The sequence below is a fragment of the Dreissena polymorpha genome, chromosome 2, assembly GCF_020536995.1.
Source record: "Dreissena polymorpha isolate Duluth1 chromosome 2, UMN_Dpol_1.0, whole genome shotgun sequence".
Taxonomy (NCBI): Eukaryota; Metazoa; Mollusca; class Bivalvia; order Myida; family Dreissenidae; genus Dreissena; species Dreissena polymorpha.
In genome coordinates this window covers 37,642,553-37,655,621 of record NC_068356.1, presented here as the reverse complement: position 1 = coordinate 37,655,621, position 13,069 = coordinate 37,642,553, and the positions used below count along the sequence as shown (strand labels likewise).

General features: G+C 35.3%; 2 protein-coding genes across 2 annotated transcripts in view; one reads left to right on the top strand and one right to left on the bottom strand.

Moving 5' to 3' along the window:
* The window catches only part of LOC127866651 (trichohyalin-like), an 80,942-nt gene extending 77,522 nt beyond the window's left edge, over positions 1–3,420 (bottom strand). The window contains exon 1 of the mRNA XM_052407357.1: positions 2,890–3,420. Coding sequence (XP_052263317.1) covers positions 2,890–3,060 — 171 coding nt within the window. The 5' untranslated portion in view covers positions 3,061–3,420. The remainder of the gene's footprint in view (positions 1–2,889) is intronic.
* A 2,605-nt stretch (positions 3,421–6,025) lies between these two features.
* On the top strand, positions 6,026–10,464 carry LOC127866650 (uncharacterized). Its single transcript, XM_052407356.1, has 7 exons — positions 6,026–6,191; positions 6,536–6,708; positions 7,480–7,590; positions 7,914–7,989; positions 8,311–8,472; positions 8,976–9,082; positions 9,820–10,464. Exons 2-7 carry the CDS (start codon positions 6,550–6,552, stop codon positions 9,844–9,846), a joined length of 642 nt encoding a protein of 213 aa, XP_052263316.1. The 5' UTR covers positions 6,026–6,191; positions 6,536–6,549; the 3' UTR covers positions 9,847–10,464.
* Positions 10,465–13,069: the final 2,605 nt, after the last annotated feature.

The following is a 13,069-nucleotide window of genomic DNA, read 5'->3' as shown; positions in this document are numbered from 1 at the left end:
CAGACAGACAGACAGACAGACAGACAGACAGACAGACAGACAGACAGACAGACAGACAGACAGACAGACAGACAGACAGACAGACAGACAGACAGACAGACAGACAGACAGACAGACAGACAGACAGATAGTTTATTCAGACTTATACAATAGTACATCGTCTTCATACTAGAATATACAAACATTTAAGGCTTACTGTAAACGCTCATAGCAATTTATGTTTGAAAAAAGTGCAATTATAAATTCGTTGTAAATTCTTTTTCTTGATCGATGATCCATGTACGTCCGTAAGCTCAAAAGTCTGCTTGAATAAATATCGTATATTTTATAATATTATGTCATTTTAACACGACATCATTAACAGTTTTGTCTCTCATGTTACATTTTATCTGAGTATCGCGGCACTTGTTTTCAGTTTTTTAACAAGTTGACTGCCAGAGGAACCATGCATTCTTAATCAATCAGACATCATTCTCCCCATCGAAAATTAAGACCATGTGCACGATTGTGATATCAACAAACTCCCAATTGTAAGAGTAACAAAAATAAAACACAAACATCCATTTTGTAGGATGCCCAAATTTGTTTAGAATTTTGCAAATTATTTTAACAAATTTTCAGCACGTTTATTTGATTACAGAGTGGCATTACATTGTTACAAAAGGATACGTTGTTACACGTTGTTATTACCTGCGAGACACTTCTCACTATAATTTAAACCACCTAGACATGTGTCATCTTCATTCTTATATTACATTTCATTGTGCTGATTTATTATCGCAGAGATTTCTTATTTTGATTATGTTTAATACAAGTGAATACACACATACACGAATTTTAATTTGCATGCATCAGAAAATGCAGCTATTCGAATTCTTGTATAAATTAATTCACTTTATAATGGCTGGGATTCAAACTGACAAAGATACTCGTTCTTCTATTATGTATAATAAATTCAAGTGCTGTGAATATTTGGTAGGCCTTTTAAATACACGTCTGACAGATGAATAATTTCGATATTTATGGCGTTATTATTTTAAATTTTAACTTCATTTTAGATGTATTTATTCACCATTTAAAGTATCTGCGTTTGCGATGAAAAACGAACAGCATAACACCTGACCAAGTTGACTTTCTATCTCAGATTCCTAATACGGGAGAAAATCTTTCGATATTTTGGTCAGCGCTCTCATTGACCTGATGTTGATAATTTGACAAATGTAAGCTATTAGTATTCAATAGATTAAAATACCGCGTTTGGTTTCAAGTGTTACACTATTTGTCTAAATGTGTTAACACGCGTCAGTTTTGATAAAAACGATTAAATAGTTTAATACAATATTGACTGAAAAATCATGGCACGATTACAAAAGTATTAATTCAACTTAACAAACAGTGTGTAACCTTCAATTACACAAAAATGAGCGTTGATCCGAAGCAAAATCAAATCAAATCGGTTCGCAATATCAGCGTCAATTAATCCTAAAAGTGACTTAAACATAGATAAAATGGCACGTAACGTGCACTAGCTGGATTAGGATAAAGCTTAGAGGTCAAGATAGGGTTACAGTTTCCAATGTGAAAGTTGTTCATACCGTTGCAACGCGCAACGCAATAATGTAGTCCGATTAAGGATTTGTTCCGCAATGGAGGAGATTACATCTGGTTGTGATTATTAGCTTTCCAGAAAAAGCTTATACGACGTGCACATTGTATCTATCGTGATGCGCATATAACCTGTACGAAACAAGCTTGGTTCGTACAGATTATATGCGCATTACGATACATACAATGTGCTCGTCGTATGTCATCTCCTTCTTGTATTGCCTAATTTGTCCACGACAAATGGAACTGTGAAATGTCTGATGTATACAGTGCTGAATTATATACATGTTCTTATATTATAATTGGGCAACACTCACAAACGTACATGTTCTTATATTTTAATTGGGCAACACTCACAAACGTTACATTTTATTTAATATAACAACAGGTGAGAGTTATCATGGTTTCAAGTACCGTTTTTTGACAAATATTACGATTAATTTAGATCGATGCATTATTTTATTAACGTTGCTGTTCAAAATCATACAATAAATAATATATATGCTAATGCTTCACATTCACAACTACAAATTTGCATGTAAATCTCATTTCTTATGATAATGTGGACTAATTACGCTGAATAACATTTAAAAAAATCAGATATCAAGCACAGTATCATCAAATCTAATCATTATGTACACAAACATTTAACTTGGGTACCCAAAACGATTAAACTGCCCTTGAGTCGACACTAGTGTACGATACTGCTTTACTTAAAAACATTTTGACTTAATCCATGTTTCCGTTTTAGCTGAAACATGAATGGACAATCACAAACAAGATTATTGTCGTTTTCTTTGCACTTCTGTCATAATTTTGTCGGCTTATGATTGTTATCATATTAGCTTCTCTAACTGCAAAGCGAAATGTCAACACCATGAGCTCTCTCAAAAAAAACGCTTAACTACATCAAAACTACACAAAACCGTGCTAAGCCAACATCCAAACATGGTACAATGTAAAGGAAATGCTAGCGCCCGGTCTTGCTATATACGGACAGATTCAACTTTAAAATTGCAAACATTGCCAATATATAACGTCAACGCTAAATAAACAGCCAACTTTCTGTATTTTACATTTACATGAGTGCGCCTTGTAGACAACAAATAATCACCCGTTATAATAATATATCGAAGTGTGCATCTACATAGTGTGGTACATTCTAACAAACACACTTTTTTTCAAGACAATAATTAACTGACTTTTTGTTCGATCGCTGTGGGCATTTGCTTTGAGTAACACAATACGTAACTTTTAAATAAAAGCATCACGTAATGCACTCACCAGTTCACGCATATTAGCGGCATTATATATGGACCTCCGGAGCTCGTTGTGCGTGTCGAGAATCTCGTGTATGTCCGTCTGTGCAAACCGGATCACATTGTGCTGAGCCTCGCCCCACGGGACTAAAACCAGTAGCATCCAGACACACCCGAGAACCAGGCACCCAGACATAGTTCCGCTATACGTTCACAGGGACCAATATAATGCTGTTCAAATTTTCTGCATTCATGCACTTCTATACTGATTATAATTCCGGTCAATATATGCGGTAACGCATAATTCAATTAAAATTGGGTGAATAAATATACTACTGGCTTTAAAAAAAACTGCAAAACATATATTACACACGACACTTTTTAAATTGTTTTACGAAAATGAAAATAAAGTATTCAAGCCGATTTGAACACTACACTTTTTCAGCAGCAAGATTGTTTTTATTCCCACCGCGGTCCGCAGCGCGCGACGTACTTTTATACTCAGTCTATATATGGTTGCGCTCAATGTAGTCGACAGCGGAGTATGATATTAAAGAGGACGGGTGTTAGGCATTACGTACCACGAGCGTATCGTGGACGTATCTTTGCGAAGAGGGTCGCGTTAACAATTGAATTATCTACATGAAAGTCAGTAACACGACCTAAATTCGCAATAGTATTTTATACCGATACATTCAACTTCAGCCACATATTTCAGTGGCAATAGCCTCGTCCTTGTACCAGATTTAACCCATTTATGCATAGCGTCTAGATAAAAGGCATTGGCAATTAGCGTAGACCCAGATGAGACGCCGCACGATGCGGCGTCTCATCAGGGTCTTCGATGTTTGCTTAAAAGAATTTATGTAAGAAATATTCTAATGTAGAAATAAATATACTAGACATCCCAAATTTTGGAAATAAATTGATCCAATTTTGAAGGATGGGAGAGTCCACTTGGCATAAATGGGTTAATTGCATCAACTGCACAGTTTAAACATTTTCATCTTAAAATGTAAATATATCTAGACATCTTACGTCGATAAAAGAGCAAGGACTGTCATATATGTAAACATAATATATATTTTAAATCACCAAAATGTTTACTTCCTTATGGTTGTGCAAAGATAATTACTTTTGTTGTCTTGTTTCAAGTCCAGTTTAAATTTCATCATTTCATATCTAAAAACATTAACCAATATCATACATTCATTTTATGCGGAGTAATGACTTTTGATATTTTTTTATTAAAAGTCAGAAGTCACCTCCACAAATTGGTCGCGTGTTTCGGTTATGAAGAATAAGCAGTTTCCCATGTTATTGCAATTTGTATTGTTAAAAAACATGTTTTATGTAAAGTGGAACGGACACAAAAATGTTTGTCCGTTTATCGGTCTACAATGACGAGGAGATTAATGTTCACCGTTATCAGCACTATTAAGGGCATACGCATAATGGTGTGACTGTGTGTGTTGGTTGCTTATACAAGAACATTTTTTACTTTTAAGTAATTTTGTAGTTTTTTAATTGAAAACAAGTTATCCGTCTCGTTTGGGTTCTGAATACATAATGATACATTATTTTTGAATCTGCTCATCGCAAAATAGCTGAGTTGACACACGCATTGTACACAAAAGGATATAAAACATTCTAGATGCTACATTAAATCCTATGACAAAAATGGATAGTTATTTGACAGCTTTTCATCTGTACCGCGCGATAAATCTTTTTGAGATCAAGCGCAAAAAGTTGAGTTGTCACCCTTGAACAAGACTATGAAAAGCAGCTGTAAGATGGCAATGAGAAATCATACAGTCGTAAATTATCATGATGACATCGTAATGCATAACGCATTTATTAGACAGAAAAATTCAAAAAGTTACGGCAATTCTTCGATGTAATTAAAGAATTATACCACATTTCAAAGTATTTTCTGTACCACAACAATACATTTTTATTCCCCCGTTTTGCATGAACGATAAACACAACTTAAAAGAAACCAGGTATATAATGCATATTTTTAACAGATGGAAAAGGTTACACAATGTATTATTTAAATACAGTTTATATAAAGCGCAGGACTCACGCTTAAGCTCTAATAAAAGCGATAAAAAATGATTTATTTTAAAACATTTTCTAGGCACAATCTTGTATAATTTAAACCGAAATGCGTGAAAGACATAACGCCCAGTCGCACACTAGTCACGAGCGACGTTTTGTCATTAATCAATTTCAACAATGGAATACCTCGGCATTTGAATAATGTGTTAACATAAGATATTCTGCACTTAATTTTCACTTGAAATGAATTTAAATTAAGACATAACATTTCTTTATAACGGCCATTCATAGCTAGTCATTTAATGTAAGGGGTGATTAACAATCGAATCGTTATTCTTAAGCAAAAAATAAAACAAGACAATTAAGCAAATCTAAGGTGTGTTTTTGCATACAGTTTTGGTATTAAAACATGTACAGTGCCTTCCAGAAGTTAATTCCCCCCCCTGCCACTATTCACTCCGGGATCGGGGTAGCAGTAATTGTCCCTCGAAAGAAATTTTCACGGAAAGAAGTTCACGAAGAGAAGTTTTCACGGAGGTAATTTTTCAAGGTTACGTAGATGCGTTACCTTTCGTCTGATTTGTTGTTTTGGTGGTGAATCTCGTGCATCCTCGGTTTCACGCATACTACTTATCATTTGGAATAATTGTACGGAATATAGGTAGGGGAGATTAATTTGAATTATGAAATGAAGGTCGAAAGAAGAGTTATCCAAAATGAATACAATACATAATGCGGTGCGCGCTAAATGATGCATTTATGTCTCGTAATATGTAAACGTGACATGTGCTAGTCATAAACCCCGATATGCATCGTTGATGTTGCGATTGTTCTAAGCCTTTATGGAAATCAAGTTTATTCATGAATTCACATTTATAAACATCTTAATGTAATACTTATATATACATGTAAATTTGTAAAAATCCTACAACATAATCATGAATCAGATAAATGGTTTAAATGAGAGCACAGTAAGATCTCGCGAAGACTATAATAATTTCTATGGTAACAAACCCCAATTCGTATTGTTTCCATTCTTAAGCGTCATAACACATTTATCTGCTCGTATCTTGCTTTTATGTGTATGGGTAATAACACATTATTGGCTCGCTTACTGTAGTATCTTTGTGTACAGAGATGTACCTCGGTCTGGCCACACAGACATTCCAGGGTCTCGACGCAACTTAATGGAACACGTCCCCGACCTGATGTCTTGATAGTGAATGCTCTGATTTTGATTTTTTCGGAGTGAACTTTTCTTGAAAGGTAAGCGACGTCTCTTCCGTTTGTATTATTTTCGGTCGGTTCACTTTATAATAAGCATTTACGTTAACAATTACGAAGTCTGACACGTATTAAAACTAACACGATTGTATTCGCGTAAATTTTCATTCTATACTACCAATGTATCTGTTTATAGGAATATATTTACACGACATTAAGTTCAAATAATTGAACAAGTTGAAAAAATGCTACACTGATAAATATATGTATATATAAATGTTAAGGTTTTATTTACAAAATAATGAAATATATTCGGCTACAATATAAATATATGTATACTTGAAGTTTCCACTCACATTTACATTCACTTTTAAATGAATGTTTAGTTTGGTCGGACACCATGATTCTCCTAATCACCACACTGACTCTGGTGGTTTGCCTAGAACCCGTCCTCTGCCAGACCAAATACTGTTGTACCCCACTGCAATGGGAGTCCGTGAACTTGATCACAGACGCACGGGACAGTGACTCACCCTCCGCGATACCCACGTTGACACAGGTACAGTCAATTCAAGCAAGCACTGAAACGTGTATTCGCTTTGTAAATAGCATCAACGAAATAAAAAACGTAATCAGAACGCATTTTGAGCGGGAGACTAATAGTCTATGTGGCCATACATGCTGAAATCTGCGGATACCCAACATATGCCCTACAGAAATATATCAGTACACAACAAAAAATTGTACACGTGAAGGCTACTTTATCATGCCACCGCATTGATATCTGTCTGACATAACTTTGCCTGATATATTTTGTTTTATAATATGGTCAACAGGAAGTTCTTATATCAGTCATGTGTGGAGGATGGTCATATTACTCGGACTCAACTATAAACTAATCATTTTAGTAAAATCGAATCAGAATCAACAAAACAGACAATTTGATACCAAGATGTAAAATATTTCAAACACAAAATGTAACACAAACAGCAAAAACATTTTTTTTACAAATATTAAGCGCGCATGCTCATGACGTCATTTTTAACACGTCAAACGAGAAAAGTCATATTCTTTCCAGCTAAAACTGCAGCCTTTTAGCAATTTTTCATTATTTCTTTAAAATCGGGGACGTAGAGGTATGATAAACAGAAAAAAACAGGTTACTGTCTGATCTTTTTGTAATGTATCAGGCTCGGCACGAATAAAATAACGGCTCGGCAAGCCTCGCCATTATATTATTCTAAGCCTTGCCTGATATATTACAAAAAGATCAGGCAGTAACCTGTTATTCTCTATTTATCGATAACGTGCTCGTCTACTCCGCTTACAGGGGTTTGAGCAAGTGTCGGTGGACGGTGTGAACCATCGGGTCGCGTCTATGGCCACCCTGACGTCATCGGGGTTCAACATCTCTGTGCAGGTCATTCAGCTCTTTGAACAGGTGGGTGAGCAACCAGTTGTCGACTCTCGGTTATACGATTTGTATATAAACGAAGCATATCGCTTGGACTTATTTTTTGCTTTTTAATATAACAATTAATATTTCTAATAATATTTAAGCTTCATCGATACTCTCTCATGTATGTGCGTGTACACAAAAGTTCTTTTGAAAGAACATTATATGTTTCTGCATTCATACGTATCAGCGCTTTAGAGGTCCGGCGAACAATCAATGCATCTTAGCATTTCTTTAAATATAATTAGTTAGTTATTATAGTTAGTTTTTGTCATATTTCTTGCGTACATGCAAGTACTGTATTTCAGAATGTCATGTACACGATAGAGAGTGGCGAGTGTAAAAAGACGGCCATACCTTCTTGGACACCTAAATGCGTCCCGGGTAGGTTCACGGTTCAGACATTGGATTTTGACTTTATTTTGATGTATTAAGTCTGTTTTTATCCATTTCATATATGTGCAGTCTTGTTTGGAAAACAATTTGTTACAGATTATTTTAATTAGAACAAGCTGTATCACGTAATGCTGATTCATACGCATCCGCTTCGAAATATTAACAGTTTTTTATATCTCATACCAAAGCGAAGGTGCACCTTTTCACTGTCAATACAATGTATATACAATCATTTACGTGTTGTATATAAATGAAAACATGACAAATACCAATAGTATTGGTTTTCAAAGATGTCCGCGTTTATTCCAGATTCTGCAGAGTTCCAAACGCAAGTTTCGTACGGGCAAGGCTCGAACAAAGTGGACGTGTGGATCTATCGTGTGGTCCAAGATCCCAATACTATTTACCTCAACGTTGCCGTCAACGACTGCACCCCTATCTTTGAGGCGGCGTATGGGAGCGCTGGTGGAGGTACATACACGTCGACGTAGTTATGTTTTGATGTTATTGGTTATCCCGGGCGATCTAATTATTATTTACAAAGCCGAACTCCGTCAGGGGAGAATTCTATCAAGCAGAGGCATAAATCAAACAAACTTTTATATCTCGTATTTGAATGCGTTTATGCCAGTGGGGCCAAGAATTATAACTCTCAGGGGCCAACATTCAAACTACTAGTAGTGAGTGCTAGAACGAGAGATGAGTCTCATGCTGTAGCCTGTTGTGTACAAACGTGTCGTATTGACGCATTTAGTTTGTTGTTCAGGTGTTTTAATGTTTGAAGGACGGAACTACACTAACACGGCAAAATGAGACGTATGTACCGTAATTCGTTTTATCGGTGGGTATTTTTTTATCTTCCTGTAATGGCGGCGTGATGTCGTCCTTCCAAACGCGCCATTACCGGTATTCATTCACCTTTTGTGCAAAAATCAGTCACCATAACGAAGTGGTGTCATGTCTGTTTGTTGCAGTCTCGGCGCTGTCCAGTAAGACATTCACAAACTTCACCCTGGGAATCAAGGATCCCATTGTGTTCCACGTGCCGGAAATCTGCAATCAAGCCAAACTCGTCCACACGGTAAGGCCGCGTTTCAATGAGCCCATGTCCGTATCAATATATCGGTATCCGTATAACAATTAGCACATGGAAGATCGTAAGGACGTTGTCATTCCTCCGTATACGTGCCCGCATGTTCATTTTTGTTTAGTGCGTCCGTGTAGAATCTCTTTCTGAACGAATTTGAAGTAAAATCGATTCATATGTCATGTTTTTTATACAGCAAAATTGTACAATTAACAGTTTTGGTAATTTTGCAAAAAACGCTATGTGTTTAAGATAATCAATGTATTGTTTATCTACATATGCTTGTAGATGTGTTGAAAGTACCTATAAGCAGTAATGGGTTGACATAACAATCCAATTTAGTAGTCATACACGTCCAGCGTTAATTGTCCTAAAAGTATTTAAAACCAGTTCTTCCGAACAGGCGTATAGAACTTAGATACCGAGGCAAACACAGTTGTGCTCATCGTAATTTAAGACTAGCTCGTCTAAACTTCGCACTTGCAATAAACTGTTAAAAACACAAACAAACAGCAACGCCAGCCATGTCGTCAAGAACCTTTAAATGGGGCACATACGAAATATAATTGTTTTGATTTCGTATTAATTGGTAGTTCATGTGCTATTTTATGACACTAATTCACAATACACCCCGTGTTTAATCCTGTACTCTATGCGTACACTCTTCGTTACATTTTATACAATCTCGTACAGTCCGCGCAATCATGGTTGGTATATATTTATAATTTCAGGTTCCCAAGAGGATCACCGTGTTTTAAAGCTCCCTGTTCGGTTACTTACGATAGCTGTGTACGAGGATCTGACTAGTATAAGACACGAATAAACATTCTGCATTTACCGTTTCTTTAATAAAATTACATTAAAAAGAGACTTCCAAAAAGAATTGTTCACTTGAAAAACACGAATACCACAATAGGATAAACGAGAGCGCCAACGGATTGAAAGTCTGTTTGCAAGATACTGGGAAGTTTCTGCCGGAGTAACAGTTGACTGAATGAAAATCTAAAAGGCTATCGATACGATAAGTTTTTTAGCATAAGTACAAATAAATGAAACAAGAAGTGGTGAAATATTGCAAACCACCCTTTACCATCGGAGCATCAGATATATGTATCAAGGGAGCTTGGTATTTTGCGCGCAAGTAAATGCCCGGATGTAAATGTTATTTCTGATTGGCTAGACGTTTATTTATGCTCTTGTTTTAATTAACGTTATTATTACATCATTACTATTTGCGAGACTGAACGACTTTTCATTTGGAAACTAAGGTCAAAGTTAATTTTATACCTTTGTTTTTCTTGTTTTGTGTGTTACTATTCAGTATAATGTTATGATCGCTACATTTTCATTTAAGCAGATAAGAACAATTCGTAGTTGTTGTTGTGTTGTTGTTATTGTTGTTATATTTACCGACTTCGTACATGCGCAAAATATAACATGCATGCTGTATTATGGAGCAAACGTTCTGAAGTTTTACCTCTTATTCAAACTATTCAAATAATGTGCATCATAATTTGCAGAATAATATCAAAATACTGTAATTTGACCCCCTCTCTTACAGAGAGCAGTCACAAAATTCAACGATATTACAGCCCTAAAAACTCAACAGGCTTCAGCAAGAAACAATACAATTATTTATCCGTTAAAACTATTTAAAGTAACATACCCCATTAAAAATACATTGCAGTATGTTACCTCAAAATCAAACACGACGCGATTAACTTTGTAAAAAAATACATAACTGAGGATGCAACAAGCTAGCAAAAAATGTTAGAATGATGACATAAATGAAGCAAATCTTGTTCCCATTTTATGTTTTGAAGGCGATTGTTAACAGATAGTGTGTTTTTTTTCAAACGTCATTAGATATGATTATTTACAAATCTTTCATGTTTTTAAAGACTTAACTATTTTTGTTTGGAAAGAAAAAAGTTGAAAAATAACACGGTAGCCGCCGGTATGCGAACCTGTGTCGTCACGATTAATAAGCGGATGTGCTACCACTGTGCCACAAGAACTATTAACGGCCTCGGCAAAGACGTCGCCACATTGACTATCACCGGGTGTTTTAACAACAATAAAAATAATGCAAACTGACTCACATGTATGTAAACAACACAAAAGTCTTATTTTTAACTATTTTTATTACGAAGAACTAGTGTATACATCGTGCTCTTTGTAGTATGTTACCTTATAAACACCTTCATGAGTTCCGTTTCTTAAATAACATTCAAATAATATGCATTGAAAGTGTATACAACTTAACAAACCTGCTTTAAAAAAAGCAACTGATAAGAGAGGTAACCGTCGTCATAATAGATTATATTGTTATTGAAGTTGTCTTCACACACAAAAACTGATTAATCAGATGCGACATGCCTTTTTTTTAAAGCCAATTGATCGCCATTAGAGATTAATATGTTTAAATAATTGCGTCATCGTGAATGTCGAAAATACGATCGCTGTTTTATCACCACAAAAATCATAATATTGCATCAAGCAATGCATACATAATTCAGACAAGTTAATTAAACTTATTCAATAACGTTTCAATCGATCTGCGCATGCGTAAAGAGCAAACATCGTGTTGTCCAACATCGTACATTAGTTGTGTCGCCCCGCAATTGATTTCTTGACATGCAATGTAATTTCTTTTTTTTTCAGGTTAGACTAGAATGCACTTGAATGCCACTCTTTTGTATAATTAAAACAATTAATAATTCAAACACCAGTGACATCATCTTGTATGAAAATCTTTATTTAAGGAAAATTGATTTTTCTCTAAACACATGTACATGTCAATAATACATTCCAGAAAAATATGAGTTTTTAGCATTGTTTACATATAATTCATTGACTGTGCTATTCATGAATTATGTTAAATGCGAATACAAAACTTTCCATTTCAATATGCGTTTTTTAGTTGTTCGCTTGCGAACAACTAAGGTTAGTGCAACGCATTGCAAGTCGGTCTTCTCTTAACTACGCTAAGCGGGATAACCCCCGCATCTGCCGCATCCGCGCGAGAAAGAGTTGTTTAAGTCATGCAAGAGGTTTGAGTTCTTCAACTATATTCATCCACAAATGGAAACATTATGTGAATATCGTGTTAAACGGAATATTTTTGAACGGAGCGTATATAGAAAAGAATCAATAAACAATGTTTGAATTAAACGTGTAGCGGAAGAGATTGTTTATATATAATGAAAATAGTAAACTATCTGCTACGTCTTAATGACGTAGTATTTTTGCTCAGCACAAGTCATTAATAATCTGAGGCTATTAATAGATGCGGGAAAATAAAACTTCTGCTGATAAACTAGTATAGTGGGATGTTGCGTAACCTCGTTTATAGTGCATGCTACAGTGCATAAACTTTATATACCTGGGAAACGTGCTTTTGTTCTCAACAGATAGCGGCGATCTTTTGTATTCACGGGTGCTAACAACGCAATAGTAGAAGGTTAAGTTTGTTTATAATCACAGTCCACAATTTATAATACGTTGATAATAATTTCACAAATTACGACAGGTATACAATAGACAACAAAAAAATGCTATATAATCGCTAAAACTAAAAACAAAACAACTAAATATAACAAGAAATATCTTCTAAAAAGAAAGTCGGCGTAAATGCTGACTTTAAAATTTGCAATTTACGTTTCTAAATAATTAAATTGAAAACAAAAGTTTAACTGCTGTGTTTTTTTCACTAGGTAGTCGCATATTCACCGCATGAAATGTGTGTTATCATTGTCAAACCAAACATTAGTGTAAGTAGATAAAAAGTATACTTCGGGAATGCACATCATGAGTGTCCTCACATGCCTTATTACCATCGAAATACATCGTACGTTTATATTTGACTTTCAAGCAGTTTTCTTTCGACACATTTAAATCACACGTTCACAGCCGCGTCATACGGAAAAGGTTCTGATGCGTTTCGGCCAGCGTATCTTAAGCCCAAACTGTGCATTGGCG